Source organism: Gymnoscopelus braueri (assembly GCF_963280865.1).
Source record: "Gymnoscopelus braueri genome assembly, chromosome: 7".
Classification (NCBI taxonomy): domain Eukaryota; kingdom Metazoa; phylum Chordata; class Actinopteri; order Myctophiformes; family Myctophidae; genus Gymnoscopelus; species Gymnoscopelus braueri.
This window is the reverse complement of record NC_137608.1, coordinates 29,498,869-29,526,653: the sequence shown is the minus strand read 5'-3', so window position 1 is coordinate 29,526,653 and position 27,785 is coordinate 29,498,869. Positions and strand designations below refer to the sequence as shown.

The window sequence follows — 27,785 nt, the reverse complement described above, 5'->3', positions numbered from 1 at the left end:
TTCACTCCAAAATGTATTGAGTTTGGAGCAGAGATAAAACATGACTCGGGTTACATGGTGAGGAGTGGCATCTTTCACTTTGATCTTCTATGGATGGGCAGTGGTGCCTTATCCAATGGGCTTGAGGTGCTGAAGCACAGGGCACCAACCTGGGGGGGGGGGGGGCACCAAGCGGCGTGAAGAAAAAGAAAAAACTGCGAAAAACTTGCGAAATTTAGAAGCAGGGCTCCGCGCAGCACCGCCCCCACCGAACCGGGTCCAAGCACCGGGCACTACGAAGGGTTAATCCGCCCCTGTCGATGGGAATATTTTTAATAAAAAGTGAATAAGCAACTTCAACTTAAATGTATTGTTACATCACAACTTTACATCTGGTATAAAAGAGTGGGGGAAATTAATTTGTCCCATGAACTGCAGTTATACCCACCTTTTCCTCCCCATTGAAGTGCCCTTGCGCAAGGCACGGAATCCTGACTGCTCCAGTGGAGCTGCCCAGTGGCCAACAGTAAAGAGGGCCGTCCATACTAAGCACTTTAACTATAACTATAATATACTATGCTAAAAATAAACTGTTCTAACTCAAGTGGATGGCAGAGTTCACACCACAACTATTACGACAGCAGTGGTTAACAATACTTATTAACACAAGGTATAGTTATAGTGGTGTGGTGTGGAAGACTGTGGTTGTACTGGGCAGCTCCCATGTGTGAACGTGTGTAACTGTATCACACATTAATGGATGATAAACATAATGCATAGGAAGCAGGGTGTTGCTGAAAAAATAGTATTCATGCTAGGTGAACCTTCCCTGGATAACTAAAAGTAAAAAAGAAAACAACAAAAAACTGCCAAGTTTGAAAAAGTATGGCTTCTGCATGACACTGTTTAACTTTATCAATTTAAATTCTACCTCCTGTGTGTATCTTCTTTAACACACCGGTGGCTGGAAATGCCCTGCTTATTTCCAGATGTGACCTTTCTCAGTCATTAAGCTACAGGTCGGCTTGACATCCAACTGAAAGACCAGAGCCAGAGGTACACAAGGCAACAGGCTGTAAAACACTAACAGATAAGAATCTCTGACATTTGATTAATCTTCACATTCACAGGCTGTGGGAAACGAGATAATTGTGTCAATGCTATTTTCAGCTTTGTTAAACTATTTATACCATTGTTTTCCTGATTTCCCAGTTTCTTACTCTCTCTCTCCACCATTTTTCTTCATCTCCATCGATGCCATTGATTGTCTCCTCTTGTTCATTCTGACAGCTAAAGGTCAGAGTTCTGATAGTCGAGGAGACAAATGTACGATTCTATCTCTATTTCTCATTCTGTGTCTCTCTTTTCCTCTTTCTCTCCAGTCAGAGCCGAGTATTGCCCAGAAGTATAAAGGGGTCCACTTTGGCAACATGACAGAGAAGAGACTGCAGGTGAAGCTGTTGGAGGGCCCCGGTCCGGGCCAGTATCAGCCTGAAGAGTGAGTATCTCCCATTATGTGCTTCATGCAATGAGATTGCCTCTCCCACATGGGCAAGCATTCTTAAAGACTCAACCATTGTTTTTCAGGAAACCTCTTATATTATTACTACACAGCAGTAATAACATTATATAATAGTGTTAATTTAACTCTGGTCTCGCTTACTTTTGTTTTGGAAACCTAATCTAAATAGACAATTGGTCCTTGAAGATGCATGCAAACAAGACAAAGCCGAGTCAAACAGTTTTATTTGATTTTTTGTCTGGAATCAAACTTTTTACATTCCATTTTCTTTCTATTTTTCTACAATATTGCACAGTAGAGATAAACAAACACTGGCCATGACAGCAGAACGGCTGGGGAGCTAGCTAATACTGGAGGTTGACTTGTTGGGAAAAGAAGTTCTCCCAAAGTTAAACTTTACTTTGCTTTAATGCTTCTACCGTATGAGGCATTCTGTTTGACATCACCTACAGAGGCTTTCTATTGATGAGGTTTGCACCTTACTAAGCGCTTCTGGGCACCAAACACTGTTATTCTTCACGCATCAACAGCTCAATAGTCAGAAAGGCATCTGTAGATGCACATGGTTGCACCCACAGAAAGTCTTATAGATACACATGCACGCACGTGTATTAGAACACGCACACACACACACACACACACACACACAGGATTATTGGAATCTTAAAAAATGCTTTACAAAGTAAAACCTCTGCCCTCACAGTTGCTGAGAGTTGCCTTCTTCCAGTCTCCTCCTCTCTTTCATTCCTCTTTGCCTCTTACCTCGCTCTTTTTTTAACCCTATATGTCTTCACCTTTTTTTTTCATCACCTATGATTCCCTTGACTGTCTCCTTTTGTTCATTCCTACTGACAGCTAAAGGTCAGAGGTCTGATATGGTAGAGGAGCAGAATATACGATTATATCTATATTTCTCTCTTTCCATCTCATCTCATCTTTGCTTTGATTGAATGCTTTAGCGGTCAATAAAACAAATATTAATGCATTAATACATTTCATTTAGACACTTCGGCTCAGAAATAACCAGACAGTTAGTGAACCATTTACCATTTATTAACCATATACCATATTAACCATTACTCATATATGCAATAATGTTGCAATCAAGTTTGGCGGTGTGACTCTGCTCATGTGATATTAAACGATTCCTGTGCAAACATGACACAGATCTCCAATCACAACCCCCAGAGCAGAGCATCCAATTCAATTCAAGTGTCAAATCACAACAAGTTGTCTCAACACTTTACATGTAGAGAAGAGACCCGACAATCCCACCCTGAGCAAGCAATTTGCGACAGTGGCAACGAAAAACTCCCTCTTAACTTGGAGAAAACGTCAGGCAGACCCTAGGCTCTAGGGTGGCGGCCTGCTGCCTCGACCGTGTCGGGGGAAAAGAGAGAGGGAGAGACAGAGGAGAGACAGAAAGCATGAAACATAAAATACAGTTTTAACATAACATTGAACCTTCAATGCATAATTAAACAACCACAATCATAGTACAATCCAAAAACATAGTACAATACACAGAATCATAGAACCACAGTACAACACAGAATCAACCTATAACAATAATAACTAGATGCCACGGGGAGGAGGCCGGGGAGGTGGAGGGAATTTGAAAACAAGCAGCTGAACACACCGCTTAGACAGCGAAGTACGTAGACTGAACAGAGAACTGAGGCTGCTTAAATGAACCTCCAGAGTTGCACTGTGGGTATGAGGGCGTGAGTGAGTTAACTGTAGCAAATGAGATGACAGAAGTTTGACACGTACTGACTTAAAGGAGTACGACTGAATTACTATACGAATGGGGGGGTCCGGGGAGTATGAATGAATATTATAAACATACTGCCCTCCGTGTCTACATGAACTATCGTGTCACTGGATTTCATTTAGACACTTCGGCTCAGAAATAACCAGACAGTTAGTGAACCATTTACCATTTATTAACCATATACCATATTAACCATTACTCATATATGCAATAATGTTGCAATCAAGTTTGGCGGTGTGACTCTGCTCATGTGATATTAAACGATTCCTGTGCAAACATGACACAGATCTCCAATCACAACCCCCAACACACGCTCACTTGCAGTGAGCAATACAGCGCCACACCTTAATCTATATGAGAATGTTTATCAGTTAAAGCATCGAAGTGACGCAATTTCATTTAAAACCCTTTGAACTAAATGAAATATGCTACATGAATTAACTATGCGAGTGTCAGCAATGACGCATTTCCTTTAAATGCATACCGAGATGCCCTTCACATCTAAGCCGATATTCTGCGCCAGCAGCGACTATTAGATGCACATTTTGGCAAAACACTACTGTGTTTTGATGTTAAAGGAAATCGACTATAAATTATGAATAACTATGTGTATAGACAGCAATGTCAAATTCCCTCTATATGATGGCAGCAATGCAAACCCTTCAGGCAAGTCACGCTCGCCCGAGCGGTGACCTGATATAGACGGAATATACTATTTAGTGATTATCAATAATAACCCTACCTTCTAGACCACCATTAAGCAACGTGAGACCCAACACGACCAATGCTTAATGGTGTACCATAATAATACCACTGTAGCAACGTGAGACCCAACACGACCATGCTACTAGTGGCTTACCATACCGTAGTGATTTACCACCTACCATTAATACCACTGTAGCAACGTGAGACCCAACACGACCATGCTACTAGTGGTTTACCACCTACCCTTAATACCACTGTAGCAACGTGAGACCCAACACGACCATGCTACTAGTGGTTTACCACCTATCATTATACCACTGTAGCAACGTGAGACCCAACACGACCATGCTACTAGTGGTTTACCACCTACCATTAATACCACTGTAGCAACGTGAGACCCAACACGACCATGCTACTAGTGGTTTACCACCTACCATTAATACCACTGTAGCAACGTGAGACCCAACACGACCAATGCTACTAGTGGCTTACCATACATAACATTAATACCACAGTAGCAACGTGAGACCCAACACGACCATGCTACTAGTGGCTACCATACCTACCATTAATACCACTGTAGCAACGTGAGACCCAACATGACCATGCTACTAGTGGTTTACCACCTACCATTAATACCACTGTAGCAACGTGAGACCCAACACGACCATGCTACTTTACCACCTACCATTAATACCACTGTAGCAACGTGAGACCCAACACGACCATGCTACTAGTGGTTTACCACCCATCATTAATACCACTGTAGCAACGTGAGACCCAACACGACCATGCTACTTTACCACCTACCATTAATACCACTGTAGCAACGTGAGACCCAACACGACCATGCTACTAGTGGTTTACCACCCATCATTAATACCACTGTAGCAACGTGAGACCCAACACGACCATGCTACTAGTGGTTTACCACCCATCATTAATACCACTGTAGCAACGTGAGACCCAACACGACCATGCTACTAGTGGTTTACCACCTTAGTGATTTACCATCCCTTAAATGTACCTGACCCCCAACCTGCGCTCTGACAAGAGCAATACTTAACACACGATCAATTATGCAACTCCTGAATTATTCCATAATTGATCACACATAACACTCATAGCTTTTTGAGCTGCAAGAATTTCATCCGTATTTAAACGAATAAAATGTTCGTAAGCAGCAGACGACCAGGGACCCATGGCTTTTAAGTGAATAAAGACCAACAATGCTGCTGAGGTTGCTGCGCCGATCCGAAAGAAGTGAGGAGTATACGCTTGGGGCAGAGTCCACATTGCTGGCACACTGAACACAGCCTGGCAGCAAACCACGCCCTTGACATGCCTTCCCATCATCCAAGACGACAGGATCATTTCCGCCAGGATTAACCTCCATTTCAGGTAGCAGACATAGAAAAGAACGGACAAAAAGCGGTATCAGTTCTTACAATAAATGATATTCCATTAGGATGATAACTGATTAGGAGTGCTTAATTGAAACATGTGAGCTTTCAGTGCAAAGCAATGCATTTCCCATATCTAAGAACCCATAAGATGCTGATAGAACTAATCCAAACAATATCTACACAATATCTACATTAGATAGTTCCTTTCTCCACTTAATAAAACTTAATCCGATGATTAATGTGACCTGCAATTCCCATTACTTCTCACAGCTAACTGCGTTCATTCGACATGAGCCGAGTGATCCACCGCTACTCTTGAGTCAAATCATGATTTAATTGATATTTCACAATATCACAACCCCAACGTGGAATGTAGCGATTTGAATATCCATGAAATTAGCTCAAAGCAACCATCCCAGACTACTTAAATATCCAAGATCATTAACAATCCATACCATTTGATATTATACACCTGAATTGTATAGACGTTGAATCCTTATAACATGAGTGTGAGTGGATACGCAGATCAAGCAGTGAGCAGCCGACAAGGCTTTCAGTAGACTTAACCAGGATGAGTTTTAGATTTGATTAATGAATGACCTGCCTCTCATGGCTTCAGCAGAAGTAGATCCAGGTATACCACCGAGGTGATCTTGATTACTGCTGTGCAATGACCATGGCGCTGCAGTAAAAATGAAGACTGGCAGCAACCCAGAACCTGAAGATTCCCAGCATCCATGGTGGACAGAAGGTCATGCCATCATCAACCTTGGATCACCATAATGGGCAGTCGCTCATGAAACAGAAAACAGAAGCAGAATGAGATCAAGCAATGAACAAATATCCCTTACAATGACATGGTTAAGCTAAAAGAGAAGATAACATCCAAGTTAATTCATTCGTGTTTCATTAATATAGTCACAATCCAACCTAATGAATAATTAGTGCCATGTTATGACCTCTCAACGCGTGTGGTGGTACACAATAGACAGCTAACAGTAGCTTGAAGAGACGATAAGAAGCAGTGTTTGAATGCTTATACCTCTCCAACCAAAATTCCAAACCAGTTTTAAACTGAACAATCATGAGGGGTAGCACCAATAAATAATGCTCACTACATACATCCAATGAAATAACACAAGCATAAGGCTACCAGAAATGGAAACTAGCATTAGCTAGCATGAAACAAACAACCTGGATGCTAGCATTAGCCCAGTGCCAAACACAACTCTGTATTGGGGAAATCAAGATAATCGAACGCCACATGGCTACAATGCACAAGCATCTCAGCATATGATTGCAAATAAGTTAGCCTACAACGATACTTCCAAGCATATTACTGAAGTGGGAAGATAAGCCGATGCACTGGAACCGCATGGTATAAAGACTCAGACTGAACTGAGTTTACTAGGAACAATTAGTGTCCACTAGGGTCGCAAACCCACAAGAAGATACAATTACCCCAGTGACACTAGAGGGCGCCAAACTACGAACATAAAGTCAGTTCTAATAGACAACAGCGCCTTAACACCTTTAAAATTTAAACCTATAGGACCTTAACCTTTAAACACTACTACCACCTTAACTTTAACGCTTTTACCACAAATAAACTTTACTCTTTAAACCTTTACCACTACTAATACTTTACCCTTTAACTTTATTCATTATTTAATACCAATTACCTAATAAACGTCCTTAGAGCCTTAACCTTAGAACCATAACCTTTTAAGACTATTAATACTTAACTCTAAAACCTTTAACACTACTAATACTTAAAACCTTAACTACTAATACTTTAACCTTTAACACTACTAACACTTTAATACCTTTACCATCAATACTTAATACTATAAACAACCTTAGATATCCCACACAGTTTCTTCAGAAACAGTACTTCTAGTATAAGAACCTATTACACGGACCTTAGAAACAACTCTAAAAGAACTCGGTGGCAACAGTAATATCTAGTTGAGCATCTACAAACTAAAACCCCCATTATAGCTACCTGTAATTTAAGAGACAAATGAGTTGAATAACCCAACGAAATGATCAACAGCTTCACTGAGTGGATTATATACTTGAATATCCCGTTTAGTAAGTACCTACTTAACATAACACTGCCTAGTTAACATTACCATAATGCCTGCACTGCCTAGTTAACATTACCATAATGCCTGCACAATCCACCATCCAGTTGAGAATCACTCTTGCCTCTTCACATTACTCTAACACAGTAGAATTAAACTAATCCTAATATACTATGAATGTGGCGGTTGCATGGACTACATTACCCATAATGCTTTGCTGAGAGCCACTTCCTGTATACTCCCAGCGTGATCTAGTGTGAGAGTGACGACACTAGCATAGACTCCCATAGATAGAATGGAATGCAGAAACGCTATGACTATCTCAATGGAGAAGTTCCAATGTTAGGAACTATAGCAACCAGCTTTGCAGCGGGATCAAATAGTGACGGAACTCTCTCCCTCTATGGTTCTGGTTACTTCACGTTGACTCGTCAACAGTTTGTGTGTGAGAATGTGTGAGCGTTTAAACCAAACTCCGTCTGCATGGCCCGACGCTATTTAACACACAAAATAATCACATACACAATGACCTTTATCTCCATAATGATCACACACAGAGAAGATTAATAGCATCACCTGGCATGAAAGATCATTGAAGACGATCAGGAAATAACTGCAAGCAGCTTGGAAGTGGCTGTGTTAACAGAAATGACTCGCAGCGCAGATCCGCCTCGATGTCGACTTGTGTAGGATACGTTACAGACTTACAGCAGCGACAATGAAACCATTGACATCCACTATGAACCACGCTGTTTAGCGTCGTGCCCCACCTGATCTTTCACCCAAACACAACTGCTATTCGTGATCAGAATGACACTCCTGCAGATGAATTCAATGACGATAACGAGCACGATCCGCGATTACTGGTGAGTTGCAGCAACAAGTTGATGAAAAGTTTGAAAACAGCTGAAACCACCCGAACCAATGTAAAATTTGAAAACAAGCAGCTGAACACACCGCTTAGACAGCGAAGTACGTAGACTGAACAGAGAACTGAGGCTGCTTAAATGAACCTCCAGAGTTGCACTGTGGGTATGAGGGCGTGAGTGAGTTAACTGTAGCAAATGAGATGACAGAAGTTTGACACGTACTGACTTAAAGGAGTACGACTGAATTATTACGAATGGGGGGGTCCGGGGAGTATGAATGAATATTATAAACATACTGCCCTCCGTGTCTACATGAACTATCGTGTCACTGGATGTCATCAACAAATACAAACAACTATATTTAGGAGGAGGAGAAAAAGGATGCAAGAACAAATTTCATAAATGTCAAACTGTGATAACAGTCTGAAAACAGGGTGGTCGACCTCCGTGGGAGGTTTTTCGCACCCAGGCCGGCCGGGGAGCGACGGGCAGATTCGGGCACCGTTGTATGTGCCTCGCCAGCCTGGATTCATCGCGTAGATCTACAAGCACCGGCCAGCGAAAGCCGCCTGTGTTCGCTCTGAGGAGTGCTGTGGCCGGCCACTGAGGGCCAGATTATATGGTAGCACACTAGCATTGCATCACCTGCTAATGTCTATATGCTAAAGCTATACGAGCACACATACCTGAGATATACAACGTTTTTGAATCTTCCGACATCTCATGACATCTTTGCTGTTATTATCCTGTTCAGTGAAATGCGCAATTTCTAACTTCACGGCACTCTGTCAGCCATATCGAAATCTGTGACCGCCCCTCCAGAGCATGGGAACTTGAGAAGCGATATGCGAACCAATCAAAAAGTCCTGCGAAATGCCAACATTTTGAAGAAACGCCTACTTTTCGCCGGGTAAATGTAGTACTGGTCAGTGGTTACCCCATTCAAAAAGGGAAAACAGCGGCAGTGTATGACACCTCCTTTCAATGGGAATATAATCTAACTTCACATGTGGTCTTCTGATGCTTTTTCAGGCCAGTTCTGAAAGAAGCCAGTGATTCACATCCCTTAATGGATGGTGTCAGGGCGTTCCAGATTATGGTGGCAGAGCAGTAGAATGAGAGTTTGTTCTAAATTTGGGGGGTACCAGATCGTGGTTGCTCCCTCTGGTGTGGCTGTAACTCACTTTGGAGAAGTAGTTAGACAGGTATGAGGGCACTGTCCCTTTGAGTATCTTAAATACCTTACCATCTCATCTCTCTCTCTTTCTCTCTCTCTCAGAGTCCCAGTAACTCACTATGAGAATGTGAATCTTTGTAAGGAGCAGAAGAGCAGGGTGGAGCTTATCATCCCCCGTTACCATGAACTGGTGCCCATGCAGGAGGAGAAGAAGGTAAAAATGTTTTTTGTGTATTGTATATGCAAAAGTGTGTTTAATTGTTGAATGCATGCACAACTCTAAATTGTACTAATGATTCCTATAAAACACAGAGGTATTTTTGAAGCAGCTGTTATGTCCGCCAGGTACATACTGTAATTCAGTACAAATGGTCTTGTGAGTCATGTCACGTCAAAAACACTCACTGCCCATAGGGAGCGCCACAAATGCGAGTAGCACCGTATGTCGTACAGATGCTATCCCCTGTTTCCTCCTCCTTGATGGCTGCAACCCATGACTTACACAGCCCTGGCTAGGCAACCCAGCCTGGTGGAGATATACGCTCCGCAGAGTGTGCCTTTCCCATTATTTTCCCTGGATACATTGTTCACTGTGATCATGGCTTCTGTGCTACTGGTGGCTCTGTTGTACTCATCCCAGTAAAAGAGGTCCTCTTGAGCGAGGGATTCTCAGCCTTTTTAATTTAAAGGACCCCCAGCATTAGGCGGGCCGCAGACCCCCATTTCATACAATTCTTTATATCTGGGCCAATCTACACAGTAAAATCTTTTACAAATGGAACCGTACACTCTCTGAGTTACAGACCCGTAAAGGCTTAATTTGGTAACTATCATATCATCCCAAATATCAGCTGGGGACCCCCTGGAACCCCCCCAAGGACCCCTGGGGTTCCCCTGACACCACATTGAGAACCAGTGATCTTTGAGTATTTTTTCTATTATTTTATACTGTAAGCAGTTCTGATTGGTCAAATATCTGTTGTTATCATGCTTTAGGATTCTGATCACATATTGTATGAATATGACATTGGTTGCCCATTTAGAGCTGTTTAACCTATATGTGTATACCTTTCTATACGGGACAGCACCTGTGTCATACATTTTCTTTTTTAGTTTTCTGGAAAACTGTTTGGATTTAGAAGGCGTTTTTAGACATGGGTTAGGTAACGTGATCGCACTGGAGCTTGTTCACCATGTCTTTATGGTTTCTTGATAACCTTTCAATGAGATACATTGACCTCCTAGAGAACCCAGAGAGTCTTGCAATAGCCTATGTAGGTCATTGTACTGTAGAGTGACAGGAAACCAAGGGCAGAGAGAGAGGAGAGACATACGAAATAAGACAGGGGTTGGATTCAAACCAAGGTCCACACTCTCAACAGGAGCATAATGGTCTGTGCACCTACTGGCCAGTGGGTAACCTCGCGTCACCAGTCTTTCCACCTCGGAGGAAAGCCTGGTATGCGATATTAAAGACCCATATGATCCGGTCTAGGCCACGCCTACTGAAAAAAAAAGAAAGAAAAGAATTCTCTTTCCGGATTTTGCCCATCCGGTTTTGCGGTGCCGCTTTGTTTTGGTTCCCCAATCCCTATTTAAATGGAATAGAATTTCCCTGTGGGATAATACAGACGCTAAATAGTCTCCGGAAAGTGCATTCACATTTATATTAAAAAAATAAGCTAAACTATGCTGCATCAAGGATTTTATTAGGACGGACCTATTTTGGGGTGACGTCTTTCCGGATCTGCCCATCCGGCCACCTGATGACGCGGATGACGGGCCTGGTGACGTAGCGTTACTTCCGCTCCCGACCGGATCATAGACACGAAAAGATATGCTGCCCAGGCTAGCCAGTGGGCACCCTGTTTGGAAGTTTTTGTAATAGTGATAGGCACTATACTGTCATAGTTTTGGGGAAAAGTTGAGAAAGCACATTACATGCATCATCCTTACAAAATCGCACACTGCAAAATCTGTGATAATTGAACTCTGTGAGTTAAAAACTTTTAAAGTATATTAACCACAGTATATACTTTGTCTTATAATGAATAGGGAAATAATAGCCGATCTGCCGTTCTCAGTTTTTTTTTACATTTTGAAAATGTTCAAATGTTTATGCCTATAATGACATCCAAAATAGGGACAGGAGGTTGAAAGAGGTTAAATTCAAAATGCAACATGGCATAGGGGGGTCCAGTCATAATTCTGACATCCCATTATTCTGACCGTTAGGTGAGTGTGAGGTTAGGGTTAGGGATAGGGATAGGGTTAGTTATATTGGGGCCAGTCGAACCAACGGAACATTGGAATAATGAGCCGTCGGAATAATGACATAACATGGCACCGGCATAGGCACAATACTCCCAGTCCCAACTAAATCATGTCCTTTAACAATAAGCCAGATTGACCTCTATCTGCTTTGCGGTGCAGATGACAGATTCTTTTTTATTTGATCTTAAAGAGGATTTTAATATGGCAGGGCTGATAATAATTCATCATGTAGTTCTGAACTGAGCAGTTAGCCTTTCTCACATGTTATTCAGCAGTTATTTTCTGCCTCTAGAGTGCAGTAAAACACAAGATTTACTCAATGGTTGCACAGACACACAAACACATGCATACACATACACTTTCACACACAGACAGGCACACACGCGCACACACACACACACACACACAGTACACACACACACACACACACACACACACACACACACACACACACACACACACACACACACACACACACACACACACACACACACACACACACACACACGTAGAGTAAAGTTTGAGAAAGTCAGGACCAGATTTGTATTGACAGAGCGATAGACAGAGATGAACTTGCGTAGTTTTCAATTATTTGCTGGCTTTGTTTGTCTGTTGCCTAGACATGGGATCATGAATTTTACAATGAATTCAAACCATTAATTCTCTGTTTTCAGACATAATGTAGTATGTATGCACTGGGCAGGGATGTGTTGTTTCATGTATTGAGTAATAGAGAGCTAGTTTACTTTTTCTTTATAGAAGATGAAGGGAATATAAGGCAGCTGTAGATAAATATCAACATAAAAACATTTAATCACATACTGTGACTTAAGCAACAACTTACCCTAGGTGTATGCATGTGTCTGTGTGTGAGATGCACACATGCATGTGCATGCGTGTGCATGAGTCTCTGTCTACTGCTGTGCTGTGGTCAGACCCCTAACTGTGGAGACTGCGCCTCTATCCGTCATCATTAGCGAGATACCTGACACCTCGGCCCACCCGAACACCACACACGCACTGAGCAGGACAAACACCCTTCCCTCCTAGAGATCAGCCAAACAGTCACATCCCTAATGACATGAGAGCTATGGTCCCCCATGGTTCCACACACATGGGACTTCCTCCATTAAAGGTACACTGACAACTTCTCAGTAGTACAAATAACTCACCCTTCAGCAAAAGGTGCTGACAGTAGCTTACTGTCTGTGAAAATGACAACATTTTAATTGTGGAATTGTCTCTTCAGTTTACCTACCCGATAGGATTTAGAAGTCATTTTTCTGGAGGGGAAGCAAAGAGGTTTGGGTTGAACGGTTGCCTTTTGCTGTTTTGGGTAACTGATCCGTAGGACATTTGGCATCTCAATATGGCATTGTCAACGAGGGTTTTATTATAAATGTGCAGCCAACAAGTATCAGTTCTATCGAATGGTCAGATAAATGGCTTCCTCCACTAAACAGCCAGAGTCAGTCAGCTATTAATTGTTGGATGTCCTTCCTTAGAATGAATGATAATGATATACAAGGGCAAGAGGCAAGATGAGACTGGTTGTTATTCACAGGGCTCGGTTTGCTGGGGGTATCAAATACTTTTAATGTTCCCTCTGGTCATTCATTTTTATCCCTGCTTCTGGTCAGACTGGATTCAATACATGCATTTCCTCTTGGGAAGTGTGTATACTGCCAGAATGTTTTGAATATTTATGTTTGATAATATCACAATTTAACGATTTAATAAAAAAATGCCAAAATGTGTTAAAAGTGTTAAAAAAGTATGCGATGCGTTTTGGCTTTTCTGTAGATAGTCTATTTTTGCTTTGTCATACAAAGAAGTATTCAGGCTTAAGTGGTTAAGAAAATTCATCTTCGATTTGTTTTTTTTACAAACCAAACGCTGGTTATACAATATATGTTCCATTATCCTTGTCCAACTATTTACGGTCTTGCTATGAAACTGTGACTAAGTCTGGGGATTGGCTGATGTGACCTGACAGCTGATTAAGAGTTTCTTTGGTTTTTTGGCGGGATCAGTGGAGCTATGCAGGAATTTCCTGCTTGGTGTAAAGAATTTATGCTCGCTGTGACACAGCACAGTCTGTGTCACAGCACAGTGCACAGACTGTGCACAGATATTTTCCAGGGCAGGAAGCTAAACAATTTTTTTACAAAAGAAGAATGCCATTGACTCTCAAATGATATTCTAGGTGTCTTGGTCCATCATACCATACCATACCATGTCTGTTTTAATTGAAACCAATGATAAGTTAAGTCTTCCAAGAAAATGTACTGATGAACAAGTGCGGATGGCCAGCAGCTATATGGCGAGTCATGTCATGATCCAAGGAAACCAGGGAAATGTGTGTGTGTGTGTGTGTGTGTGTGTGTGTGTGGGCAACAGTAGTTTTCTCGCTTTTTTTATAGCTTGCACACAAACTATTCTGTGGCCAACTCAGGGTCTCTGCATTATTATTATTATTATTATTATTATTATACTGGAGTAAATAACACCAGTCCGCACACGCACGCACATTCTTTATTTAATATACAGTATATTTGTACAGTATATGGATTTACTGTATGTATGTGCATATGTTTTGTAATACAACTGTTTGTCTTTATAATACAGTGTCTCCTCCGTCTCATGCTGCCTCTCCCTTTTTCAATTTCACATAAACCTTACTGACATGAATGTAAAAGGACCAATATTGCCAAAGCCTTTCAGGGCATGACAAAGCAAATGTCACATTCCATTTACCTTGCTTATTCTCTGTGTTTCCAGGGGGTCCCAGGACCAGGCCAGTACCATATCAAAAGCCAGTTTGAGAAGTCGGCTAATCCCTATAGCAACCAGTCCGTCTGCACTCCCCCGTTCCTCTCTCACACTGAGGTACAAAGCATTCAGTCAGTTATGGGCTTGATATAAGACGTTGCATGTGGTCTCTCACACCGAAAATAGCAGATCTACAAGCTCACAACGCTTCGTGCTGCAACGCGCTGTGAGCTTGTAGATCAGCTATTTTTGGTTGCTTGACACCGGCGGCCAACTATGTTTAAATCTGGCTTCAGGATCCTTTCATACCACTGCCTGGGTGTGCTTGGTTTGTGACCTTGTGCATACACTTTTCTATGGTTTCTTTTAATCACGGGTCCATGCTTATTTATTAGAACTCTGGATTTTACAGTGCAGATACTGTAGAACGATGGAAACTAGAGACATTTGGAAGATGGGAGACATACATCAAAGTTTGTGCTTTTGAAAAAGGCAAAAGTTTTATTTTTGAGTGTGTCATGGCATCATGGATGAATCGTTCACTATTCCAATGCTGTCTTGGAAATAAATTAGACGTAAAAGTGCAGAAGAATCAGCTCCTACAAATTGGCTTTTACAGCTCTATTAAACATTGAGAATGGTGATTATTTTTTGTTTCCTTTTTTTCCTTTGAGAGTCAAATACATTTAGCATTTTCAGGTTGTACATACGGTAGGACTGGACACTCTATACCAGCTTTTGGATTGGTCCCCCATGAAACTACAGACTGATTGTACATTTAGGCCAACAAACGCTAACACAGACATTTAATGATATTCCCCTTTAGATTTGAGTTCAGGCTTACTGTAATAGACTTATTCCTCCACAAGTAGTAATCCAGTTGACCAGTAGTGAAACATTTTTTGAATAACGATCCACTAGAGAAAAACTAATTCCATCTACAATCACTCAAAGGAGACTGAATTTCAAATGAAACATGGCATCAACATTTAGCTGTACATCCTATACTCCAAATGATCTGATTTCTCACGGAGAAAAAGTGTGCTAGGCTCGCCTTGTTTAATTGATGCCCTGGGAGTGGAGGTTCTCTTCAGCTGGAGGTGAAGATGGATTTTTAAATCGGGGAGAAATCAGTTGCCTACAGTTCTCACTCATTGGAAAGTTTGACAGATGTTTTAATTATCAGTCTGACAAGTGCATGAATGCACACATACATACAGAGACAAACACAAAGGCATCTGCGATAGAGAACAGATACTTTCAAGGAAGCATTTGAAGTAGCACACGGACTGACAGCAGAGTAGCCTACATACTAACACACAAGAATACGCACGCACGCACGCACACACGCACGCACGCACGAGTGATGCAAGATTCCTAGGTGTAATTATGTGTGCATGCACATGCGCGTGTGTGTGTGTGTGTGCATATGCACATGTGTTTGTGTGGCTCTGACCCGGTTCTTCCGATCACATGCTGTGCAAGTACGTCACTCGACCTTGTGAAGTCATCCTCGCCGCCTGGTGAGCATGCATGTGAGCCCGTGTGTGTGTGTGTGTGTGCGTGTGTGTGCCGCACATCATATCTACAGCACACAGCTAAAGGAGACAGTTTTCTTAGATGTTGGTCCCCACCCAGCAAGGCCAGCATCATCTGATGCATCCAGGGGAATGGAAGAGAGGGGGGGGGGGGTGCTAGGCAAGGAAGGAAGGGATGATAACAGGACCAGCTGGAGTCCCCCCATTTCTCTCCTCTCTTTCCTCACACTGCTTCCCAATTTCCCAGTATCAAAGCGACAGTCTGACACTCCATTCCCCCCTTGCCCTTTCTCATCCCCTCATCCCATAATCTTTTTTTGTTCCTTCCCCCTATTCCCCTATCTCCTCTTTTCATACTTTTTTTCTATGTCCTCTGGCTGACAATTTATAAAACAAGTCACTTTTCCTTTGCCATTCTATTTCCTTTTTTTTGCCTCCCCTACCACTAGTAGTCATCTATTTCCATTTCCTGCTCCTCTCCCCTCATCTTTGATCATATTTCTCCTCTCACCAGCCCCCCTTCCTCCATGTTGTTCTCTCCTGCTGTTCCCTGGAGACCATCTTCCCCCTCATAGCAGTTTAGGTGAGAAAAACAACAACACCTCTGTCATCTCTGTCAATCATTTAGAAAATGGTATATAAACAACTGTACATCTGGTGCTTGTCATCTGTAATACTTTACTCCAAATGTCAACATAAAAAAACTTTCAGTTTAACAAAAATAGCAGATTTACAAGCTCACCATACTTGACAATGAGGCTCAGTAACTGCAATCGTATCTCGGGGCCCAGGCATTTAGAAAAGCTTGGGACCAGAAATGTGTTTGATTTGAATCCATGACCATTTTTAAACGTATTAGATGTGGATCAGAATCACACTCATCAGGGCACCAGGGCACTTACCATGATGACCAACGTCAACATTGTGACAAAGTAAAGTGACAACACTCAATTATTTGTCACTGGGAGGCCATTGAATAAGGCAAAAGGAGTAGTGTGCTGCAAGGATCAGAAAATAATCTCTTCATTACTTGAGACACTGGTTCTTTTTTGCTGCATTGTTCAAAATAGTAAAAAAAATAGCAAGCTCTGTGTAGTGGTTGGACATGGATAACCCTCATATTAACCTCCGAATTTGGTCAGATTGATACAGATTTGTACAAATCAAGTTCAAGTGTTCAAAAGTAAAAGTAACAAAGCCAGTATTGGGGCAACAGGGTTTTGCCAGGCAGTGTCAAACTCCAGTTAATTAGCAAGTTTCTAAGAATGTATTTTGGCATTAATGCAGAATGTCTGCCACCCTGCCCTCCTTCAGCTCAATTAAGGGGTACCTTTGTGGTCTATGTTTTCAATGACAACAAATGAAGGAGGCCCGGGCCGCTGGTGTGATGGGGCTGGGCACCTAGCCTGACAGCGTGTTGCGGGTTCGAATCCAGATCTCGACGACCTTTGCTGCGTGTCCCTCCCCATTTCCTGTCAGTCTACTGTCCTATCAAATAAAGGCATAAAAGCCCAAAAATAAATCTTTCAAAAAAACAAATGAAGGCACTGTATTAATTTACTACTACTACTACAACATTTCCTGCACTCTCTCACTCCATTCCTCCATTCCTCCTACCTACTTTTCCTCTTTTATCTGAATTTCTTTCACTTCTCCTTTTCAGTTTTTCCTCTGACTTCTCTCAGCTCAATAATTCAACTGTGCATTACTTGTAAACTTACTCACTCCTCTGTTTTTCCTTGGCATTCGTGTAGTTTAAATGGCTGGCGTGTTTCGACCAAATTAGGTCTTTTATAGGAATGTGCCTCAGTGTCTGTGACCTTGACTTTCACTGTGGATATGAGGGAATAGAAATGTACGTGTGCAGAATACTTAAGGCGGTTCTTTGGATGTTTACAGTTTACAGTATGTGTGTATGTAAATGGTGCGTTTATATAGCGCTTTTATCCAAAGCACTTTACATGGATTGTGCATTACATTCACCCATTCACACACACATTCATACACCGACGGCGGAGGAAACCATGCAAGGCACCAACCTGCTCATCGGGAGCAATTAGGGGTTCAGCGTCTTGCTTAAGGACACTTCGACACTAAGTCTGGGGTAGCCCGGGTCCCATCCGGCCGCTCTACCGGCCACACTACCCCTGAACCCTGTGTACTTTCCTGTTGTTGTAGGTGTCTTTGGTGTGCATGTGCGAGCATGTGAGTAGGAGTGTATGTGTAGTTGTGTGCATATGAGCATTGCTTTTTTTTCTTCATGTGTTAATTTGGAGATACAGCTCTCTGAAGAAGATGGTCCATTTGTTGATAACAACAAGCTCAAAACCTAATTTGAGAGCAGCAGCACAAGAGGAGGTTGAAGATAATTATCAAAGATAATTATCAAAGATAATTCACCTTGAGTCATTTTGAGTCTGAAAAGGCCTTGTAGGCACAAGGCTAAAATGAAGTGGATATACATAGATGAAATATCCACATTTATACACCGACTGAGACTCAATAATTGAAACGCTGAATCAGCAACCTAACAAAGAGAACAACCCACATTATACTGCTGAGTGTGTATAAAGATTTTGAGTTAAAGCTGATATGTATAGCATTTTGTCATTAGTGACTGTTTTATGCTACCTTCAAACACCAGACAGTTATGGTAAACACATAAAAACAAGATTAGGTCAAAACCTAGTAGGCTGCTCTAAATTCCTCCTTTCTTACTTTCTCTTTTTTATTTCTTCTATCCAATCAGAGGTTCAGCCTGGTGAAAGAGGTGGCGCCCCCTGTTGGCACGTACAATGACCCACGTTGTGCCCTGGAGCTGCTTAGGAGACCTGTAGGAGTGAAGAAAAGTCCCTTTGGACTCACTGCAGTCCGCTTCACCACAAAACACAACAAGCATGCCACGCCAGGTATGTGCTTGTGTGTGTGTGTGTACTTGCATTACTATACTGCCAAATGTCCCCTCAAGTATAGTTGAATTTGAGAAATAGACATTGTGAGGACAATTGACCTGGTCCTCACAATAGAAATGGTTATTTATAGTTTAAAATATATTTTGCAGTTGAGGCCTTTGCAAACGGACAATATAATATTTTTAATGAACACATGGTTCTCTATGACCTCATGCACACCGGCTCCGAATTTGCCGTGCGGCAAGTGGCTGAGGCAATGCGTTTTTTTTTTATCGAACCCAGTTCCATTTGTGCGTCTTTTCGCATGTGGTAAAAACTGATTGACCCATCGCACCCTGTCTGCAAAGGCCTTAACACATTCCACGCCAGAGTTTAATATCATAATGTACTCACATGCCAGCGAGGGAGGCCTACAATGAAATGTGAACCTGCAGGAAAAAAATAAAGACCACTTCGCATAGAACTACGCGACTGGCACGCTCCGCAATTATTTAGGTTCGCGTAGAACTACGCGATTGGCACGCAATGTGTTAAGGCTTACAATTAGTTACAATTTATAGGAAAGGATTCACGTTCGGATTAGGGTTAGGTTTTGGATTAGACTTAGAGAGAGAGAGAGAGAGAGAGAGAGAGATCAGTCTTTCAGTTCTCATGCTTAATATTTCACTTCGATATTCTTAAACGTTATTTCACAGATCAACTCTTCTCCATCATAGATCTCTCACAACCTATTAAAAATCTAGCTGCTTTGATTTAAGATGGGTTCATTTTTGCTGTGTTTTAATAGGCTAGTAGCCTTGTGGTGTGTGTTTGTGTACAGTATATGTGAGTAAATGTGCATTGTAGGCAAGTTTATTTCCCCCCGTACTTTGCATCCCTCAATGACAATGCTATGCTATTGCTTCTTACACACACACACACACACACACACACACACACACACACACACTCACACACACACACACACACACACACACACACACACACACACACACACACACACACACACACACACACACACACACACACACACACACACACACACACACACACACAAACACTCTCTGTCTCTTTTCTCTCTTTCTCTCTCTCTCTCTCTGTGGTCAGGTCCTGGATCATACAATGTGTTTGACTGCGGTTTAGCTCAGGAGAGTTTAAAGAAGGCCTATGCAGAGAGCACTATCAAAGGAGGCTTTGGTTCGACAGCTCAACGCACCACTATCTTCCACAAGAAGCAGGACCTTCAGGCCCCAGGTCCCGGACAATATAAAGTAGGAACATTCATTCATTCATTATCTTCGCCAGGCCGAAGGTCGGGGTGGTGTGTGTGTGTGTGTGTATGTGCTATTCTTGCAAACTGCTGGACTGATCGGCGCCACATTTCTCGTGCCGGCTGCCAGTAGGACAAGGAAGTCACTCCACCCCAACATTTTCAAATCGGCCTCATGGTGGCACTATTCCAGCCTGCTTTACGTTTTGGCCTGTAACTCTTAACCCATTTAGACATGTTGCCGATTCCAAAAACGGCTGCTAAATCCTGACCTAAGTTTTCTGGAAAAAAAACTAAATATTTATTTAAAAAAATTATACAATGTATTGCAATATACTGTACATAAAAAGGGGTTCCCGGATTGAAAGGTTTAATAACGTAAGGTGTTCCAGGTCTAAACCATTTTCTACTACTCCTGTGGTAGCTGCTACTACCAAAAATAGCCATATAAAATGAATGCAACATCCAATCAACCTCACATGTTGAGGGGCCTCTGTAGATTGTACCTTCAAAAGCGTTTTCACTTCAGTCCATAGGGAGTGCCACAAATGCAAAACGTTGAACCATAGAAACGCTATTTCCCCCGCAGCTTCCTTATTCATACACCCTTTCTCTGTCCTTTTTCTCCCTTGTTACCTTCCTCATCATCTCTGATCTGTCTATCTCTGTCTTCCTCCATCTTATGCATGCCATCCTAGCCTGCTTACGCACCTCTAAGCAAGAGATATGGCCAAGTCTTAATATTATGTGTGTGTGTGTGTGTGTGTGTGTGTGTGTGTGTGTGTGTGTGTGTGTTTGCATACGATTTATGTGTGTGTGTGTGTGTGTGTGTGTATTCAGGTGGAAAAGGAGATAGAGGAGCTTTATAAAAAGCAGCACACAGCACCTTTCAAATCAGCTACTGATCGTCTGTCATTACCATCGCGGGCCAAAGTAAGTCTCTCTTTCTGTTCGTCTCTCTTCTTGTATTTGATGCCACCTTTCCTCTAGTCCTCACTCTCTCCCTCTTCTGTCTCACCTTTCCACACTGAAGCGTGGCAAATACAACTATTTAAAAATGTGAAATGCAACGTTGTTGTTGCGATGTTGTGACTTGTGAGCTTGAAGATCTGCTATTTTCAGCATCGTACAACGGAGTATAAATGAAGCGGGTGACAATGCAAAAATGCCTGCGAATATTTCATATCAAAACTACTATAGGTGCTGCCTCAGTCATTCAGGTCTTTATTCGCAGTTTGGAAGCTTTGAAAAATCCTCCTCGTTCCGAATATTAAGTATGCCGCTTTATTGCTGCGTAATATTCACGATTTCACGTTCTGTGTGAATGTACTCATGACACAAGCAACAGGAATTAATCGCATGACAAAAACACCTCCGGTGTGCAAGGACCTTTACTGTCCTACAAGGGGCGGCCATAGTTGAGTGGTTAGTGAGCCCGCCTAGGGAGCCAGAGGCCCTGGTTGCCCCAGGTACGATTCCAGGCCACGCCAGCATATGTGTTGATGAAATGAAATTTGTCCCTGAGCAAGAATCTTAACCCCTAATTGCTCACAGGCCCTCATTGGAAACAAGCCCGCAAGGACTTTCATGAATGTCCTGTTAAAAGGAATTATCCTTACAACAACGGTGTCTGTTTTGGGGCTTTAGGATCTGCTGATCATGTTCACTTTTTACTTTCATAAATAGGCTGTCATAGCAGTAGACACTGATCCACCAGTGCTGTTTTTTAGCAATTATATTTTTATTTAAACCACCCTCCTAACCCTCATTTTGCTGAATGCCACCACGTCATGAAATTGGACACAATATTAATTTCCCTCTCCTCTTAACATGCTGCTCTAACTGATGTTATACGACCTGTGCAGGGCAGGGTGAAAAGTGAAGACTTGGGTACAGACAGAAGACTTGAAATTGGCCGACTTGAAATTTGCCGAAATAAACTAAACTAAACTTGAGCTTGAGAACAAACTGTGAACCTGTTGAATATAGCATAGTGTAGTGACAGTTTGCAAATGGACCAGCTAGGCAGAGGCCAGTCTGTCATCAGAGTGTCTTCCTTTGCATGTGTTATTATATATACCATATGTTATTTTTCTTTCAATATATTACTATACCAATCAGCAGCCATACAAAGAAAGTGCATGTAACATGAACACTGTCAGGGTTTCGGTCAAATTCTCAGTGGGAGTCAAAGGTTTGAGGGACTTGATTTCCACGGTGGCCACCCCTTCTACACATTTTGCATACATGGCACAGCACTTTGGATGCAACTCACAAATTAACATGTGATGATGACTGTCATTAGAGAAATTACAATATTATGTTAAGGACTGTAGTGTTAATAGTCTTTGTAATAGTATTTCCTTAATGCATTTATTTCAATGTTTTTGTTTTGCTTTCGTGACAAAGGCGCCATGCTGTTTTTTGTATGAAACCAGTTTGCCGATTCCTCACTCAGATGCTTAACCCTGTTTCACTCTGATGCAGATAGAAGAAATCCTTGATGGCAAACTTGAGAAGCTTATAGCCTTTTTAATCCCATGGAAACACAATCTATTGGCTTTTTTTTTTTTACATAATGTATATAGCGTGACGCGTCGTCCACTTCGCATCGCAGATCCACCTTACAGCCACCTCACAGTGTGAGAGAGAGTGTTGTGTGAACGTAGGGCAAAGTCGCTTATGATTTTCAGACATGGCAACGCTGTGGTGAAAAGTAAGGCAAATGCGCGTATAATCAGAGGACATGGCAACGCCCTTGGGGGTCCCTGGAGACCTACAGACACGGCGAAGGAAAATGCAAAACTGTAAAGCCACAGCCACACATGCAAGAGGTTGCACATGAACTCTGCAGCCGCACTGAGGCACTCCAACACAAACACTCTGACGCTCCCCTAAATCCACTCCAGGGTTTGAAAATACCCACTTCACAAACGGGTGACGTGCATCACCGTTCCAATGACCAAAACGCCACTTCTGGATTTCGCAAAGACCCACAAAAGCGTGTGTGTGTGTGTGTGTGTGTGTGTGTGTGTGTGTGTGTGTGTGTGTGTGTGTGTGTGTGTGTGTGTGTGTGTGTGTGTGACAGACAGCGTTGGATCGCGGTGTTTCGGTTTCGCTCGGCGGTGGTCGGTGCTGACACTAGGGAACAACATGGTCTACCCGTAATGTTGTCAGTTTGTGCTGGCCGCAATTTATTATGCTCCGAGGAGGCAAATGTGTGGTGAGCAATGAAAAGTAGCCTACGCCACCCGTAAATTAATTGCGTGCGTTGTGGCTTGTGTTGTTAGTGACATGTGATATGTTGTTGTTGTGTTTAGTGCGAAACAATGACACGGGAAAATGATGACGGGACTTCTCTCTAATGTAATATAGGATAGTTTGTGTAAATATCTTTCCACATTCCCAAATATATTGTAAAATACTATATAGATATGTATATCTCTCTTTATATATAGTAGAAGTAGATAACAAACATGCAACAAACTAGCATTGTTTGACATAGTCTTCCACATTTTAGTGCACTTCTGTGATTATGGACACCAATGTGATAACAACACAGCATCCATGCGATGAGCTAACCCATGCTCTTTAAAATAAATCTGCTACCACTGTGAATAGCTTTTAAAGATCCTCAGTATTAATTTTAATCTGAGGGCTCTATTTTGAGCTAGGTGAAGTGGAGTGAGGCGTGCAGAAAATTTGTCAATTTCCCGAGGTGCAGTGATGGGTTGCCCTCCCCTGTTTGTGTTTGGTATTTTGTGGATTCGGGAGCATCAGTGTGGAAGGAAAGGTGCAGTAGGGGTTGTGTCATTAGCAAATCAGGTCAAGACAATAAGGACCGCAGGTTCCACAACTTGCACCGCCTGCCGCCTGCCTGCTTGTACAAACAGCGTACAGAAAGGTACGTACTTATTCATTGCTATTTTTATCACTTTAGTTGGCGGAGGCCAATATTACACAAACCGACTTTATACACGTTATGATGGTCTGTTTCACCTTGGTATGAATCCCTCAAGCTTGAAAATATACAGTATTTTAGCATGTTTTTCATGCATTTTATCCCACACGTGACAATAGTTTGCTTGAATATTAAAAGCGTAATATCCATATAGGTTTCTCCTTACTTACTTACTCACTTACTTGACTGATTGGTCAACTAGATAGATAGATTATTACGTATATTGCCAGGTTCTGTTTGGCTCCTCACTGGACATCATCAAACCGTTTCTGAGCAGACATCCGCCTATGGGAGGTCTGCACAGCAGTCATTTTGCAGACGTCCATCTGTGATTTTAATTTGGTGATTATGAATTGGGCTTATGATCTGGGCTTTATACTGTGAAATGTTTTGCATAGAACCAGTGCCAGATGTATTAGATGCATTTGTTATTTCCTCCCAAGATAATCTTCCATCATCTGTGCTTGGCACTCTGTTTGAGGTGCTTTAGATTGATTGTTGATGACTCTGCACCTCCTGAACAAGGCCATAAGAATGAATGTTTCTGGGGCTTTTCGTCCATGACATTGTGGAAATTACCAATACGCCATTGTGCTGAGAAAGCTCTGTGCTCTTAAAGCTAATGAAAAGTGATCATTTGATTGGTCATGATTCCATTTCAATTTTCAATTTAATTTATATAGTGCCAAATCACAATACGTTTTCTCATAACACGTACATATAGATAGAGCAGGTAAAGACCATACTCTATTCCCAAACGAGCTTGGCTATGGTGGCAAGGAGAAACTCCTGGCTCTGGGTCGGCGGCCATCTGACTTGGCCTTAATGTTCAGTCTGGACACTCATGAATTGAATTTAAATATGAATGAATAAGATATAATGAATATAAAATGAATTTATTTTGGTTTGGCAATGAATGGATCTGCTTTTACTCTGAGGGTGCTCACTAAACCCCTCAAGAATCCCCCATAGTAAATAGGTGGAGGGTCAGTAGCGATCTATCTATCTGTGGTGATCTATCTAGCTGACCAATCAGTAAGCCTTTTATGAAGGCAAAATTGATATGGATATTATGCCTTCAATATTCTTTATACATCATGACGCACGACAGTGTAATTGCATACAGGCCTTCAATCACTATCGTGTAGGTTAGCACGGCATAACACACTAAAATATGTTTTCCAGCTTAAGGGCTTCATACCAAAGTTAAACAGACAAGTATAACATGCATAAAGCAGGTCTGTATGATTTTGGAGACATCTATCTGTGTGCCTCCACCCACTAAGTGTGCTGAAAATAGCACTGGATTGCACCTCTCCTCCCACACATCGGCACACAATGAGTCCCCAAAATACCAAACAATCGCAGGTGGGGAATAACACACCACTCCTCCACCGGAAATTGTGAGTTCACCCATTTGCTGCATGCATGCCTCACGCCAATCCACGTGCCCCAAAATAGGGCCCCGTGTCTTGCTTTTATTCCCTGTACTGTTCAATTTTTTTTTAACCTTCCCTCTCTTTCACTTAATCCCTTCTCCCTTCCGTCCCTACTGTATTTCTGTCACTGTGTCTGTCATACTCTTTCCCTTTCCCTGTTTCCGTCTCTATCTCTCTCTTTCTCTTTAACTCTCTCCTTCCCTCACTGGGTGGCGTCTGTCTGGCGTCTCTCAGTCTCCTGTGTAGTTGAGGATCTGAGGGACCAGCCACTGGCTCCACGCAGAGCTTCCTTTATGACCAGTTAATGAAACATCTCCCTGAGACGTCCCCAGCTTCAGCGTTTAGCCACATGCCACGCTACAGCCGCGGCTGCAGCCCTGGCAACGACCTCCCACAGAGACTAATATTAAAAGTGTCAAATCGGGAACCAATCAGGTCTTTTTTTTTTCATCTGAGAGAGAGGTGACGTGGGGAGAAGAAGAGAAGGGGGGGGGGGGGTGGGGGCAGCTGAAAGACTCCAATGTCTTTGCTATGCACTTTATCTTTGGAAGAATATTTCTTAAAAGCTTGTTCCAACAGTAGAGGTTAATATTTTATTTGAGCGAATGACTCAGACTGTGTGTCTTTTGAAGGCGGTAATATGAAAGAAGCACCATGTCAAATGAAATGATAGGAGCTGTCTCGTCCGGTACATAAAGCACCCTCGGGAAATCTGTTATCTCTCTCCCCAAGGACAGTGATTACTTTCGTCTGTTTGTGTTCTCTATTAACTGCTGGGCCTTCAGAGAAGCTGTACCTTTGAGTATCTTGGTATATTATTCAGTAGCGTTACGTTTCGACTTGTTTCATAAAAGTCTCCTTTGTTTCTGATTCGCGGGCATTTTAATATATTTTACTCTGCTGGTGCTGTGGCTGATACGGGGACAATCTGCTCTCATTAGGATTACATTTTGAATCATGATAACATCATTTTTATTGAATTTTATTGTCTTGCAGAGTAGTTTGTATGTGAAACCAAGGTTTATACGTCTCATCCTATTCTCCTCCCCTTCCTCTCACCAATCCAGTCCAGTCTCCATAGCCCTCTCTCCTCCGAGCATCCTCTCTCGTCCGATTGTCTTCCTCTCATTGCATCCTACAGTACTGTGGTTACCTCTCCTCTGCTCTTCCCATGCCTCCAGCACCTCTAATAACCTCTTCTCTGCCATACAAGCTGTAGAATAGAAAATAGAAATAGATCAGCTAAAGCAGCTAATCTACAAGCTCACAACACTGAGTTTGACTGGGGGTTTATAAATATTTAACCAACTAAAAGTATTAACAAGAGCTTGTGACTAAATAATAACTACACTGGATCTCCAAGGTTCTCCATTTCTTGAAAAGTAAAGGACATACAAGGTTTCTGCCCGACAGCGATGATACCCAGAGCCAACACTGGCTGTGAATGAGCACTTTTTGCTTCGAGGCAGTAGAATTCCTCTCCCTCTCTCTTCTAATCAGTGAAATATTGTCCGTTCCCCCGAAGGTTTGAGGCTTGACTAGAGGTGGACCGTCTGTCTGTCAACGATCTGTAATGAGTTTCCGTCTGCCGTTGCCTCTATCAATTTCAATCTGCGCTGTCACCATTGACACAGGGATGAAAGACAGATGGTAGTATTGAGTGCATGTCTTGGTGTTCAAGGATGAGGATGAGGGGGAGAGTGATGAGGCTGTTAATGGGGAGGTTATCAGTTTGTTTTCGAGGTCATGCCAGTATTTTTTTGTTGTAGGGTTTGGTTAAATGCTTGTGCTTCCTTGCTCATTTATTCTCCTCCAATAGTGAACAGTGGTTATTCTCAGAGACATTCACTGCAGGTAATTACTGTAGTAATATGGGTGTTAAACACATCCTTGCCAAGCCTAATTACCATTAGACCAGTGATTCTCAACATTTTTTATTTCAATGACACTCAGTTTGATATGCATTAGGTCACAGACTCCCATTTAATATATATATTTTCTTCTGGGACCTCAAACTACACTGTGAAATCCTCAGTATCACTTGAACTATTGACAGTGTACAAATGGAACCATTTGGGTCCATTTGATTCCACTTGTAGA

The 27,785-nt window shown here is 42.2% G+C and overlaps 1 protein-coding gene across 1 annotated transcript in view; it reads left to right on the top strand.

Annotated features, from left to right (window-relative positions):
- The window catches only part of stpg2 (sperm-tail PG-rich repeat containing 2), a gene marked incomplete at both ends in the record, with an annotated part of 84,236 nt that overhangs the window by 6,559 nt on the left and 49,892 nt on the right, over positions 1 to 27,785 (top strand). Inside the window, 8 exons of the mRNA XM_080433561.1 lie at positions 1,362 to 1,477; positions 9,622 to 9,733; positions 14,575 to 14,682; positions 16,618 to 16,680; positions 18,282 to 18,308; positions 18,853 to 19,012; positions 20,123 to 20,286; positions 21,126 to 21,218. Of these exons, the coding sequence (XP_080289687.1) occupies positions 1,362 to 1,477; positions 9,622 to 9,733; positions 14,575 to 14,682; positions 16,618 to 16,680; positions 18,282 to 18,308; positions 18,853 to 19,012; positions 20,123 to 20,286; positions 21,126 to 21,218 (843 nt within the window). The remainder of the gene's footprint in view (positions 1 to 1,361; positions 1,478 to 9,621; positions 9,734 to 14,574; positions 14,683 to 16,617; positions 16,681 to 18,281; positions 18,309 to 18,852; positions 19,013 to 20,122; positions 20,287 to 21,125; positions 21,219 to 27,785) is intronic.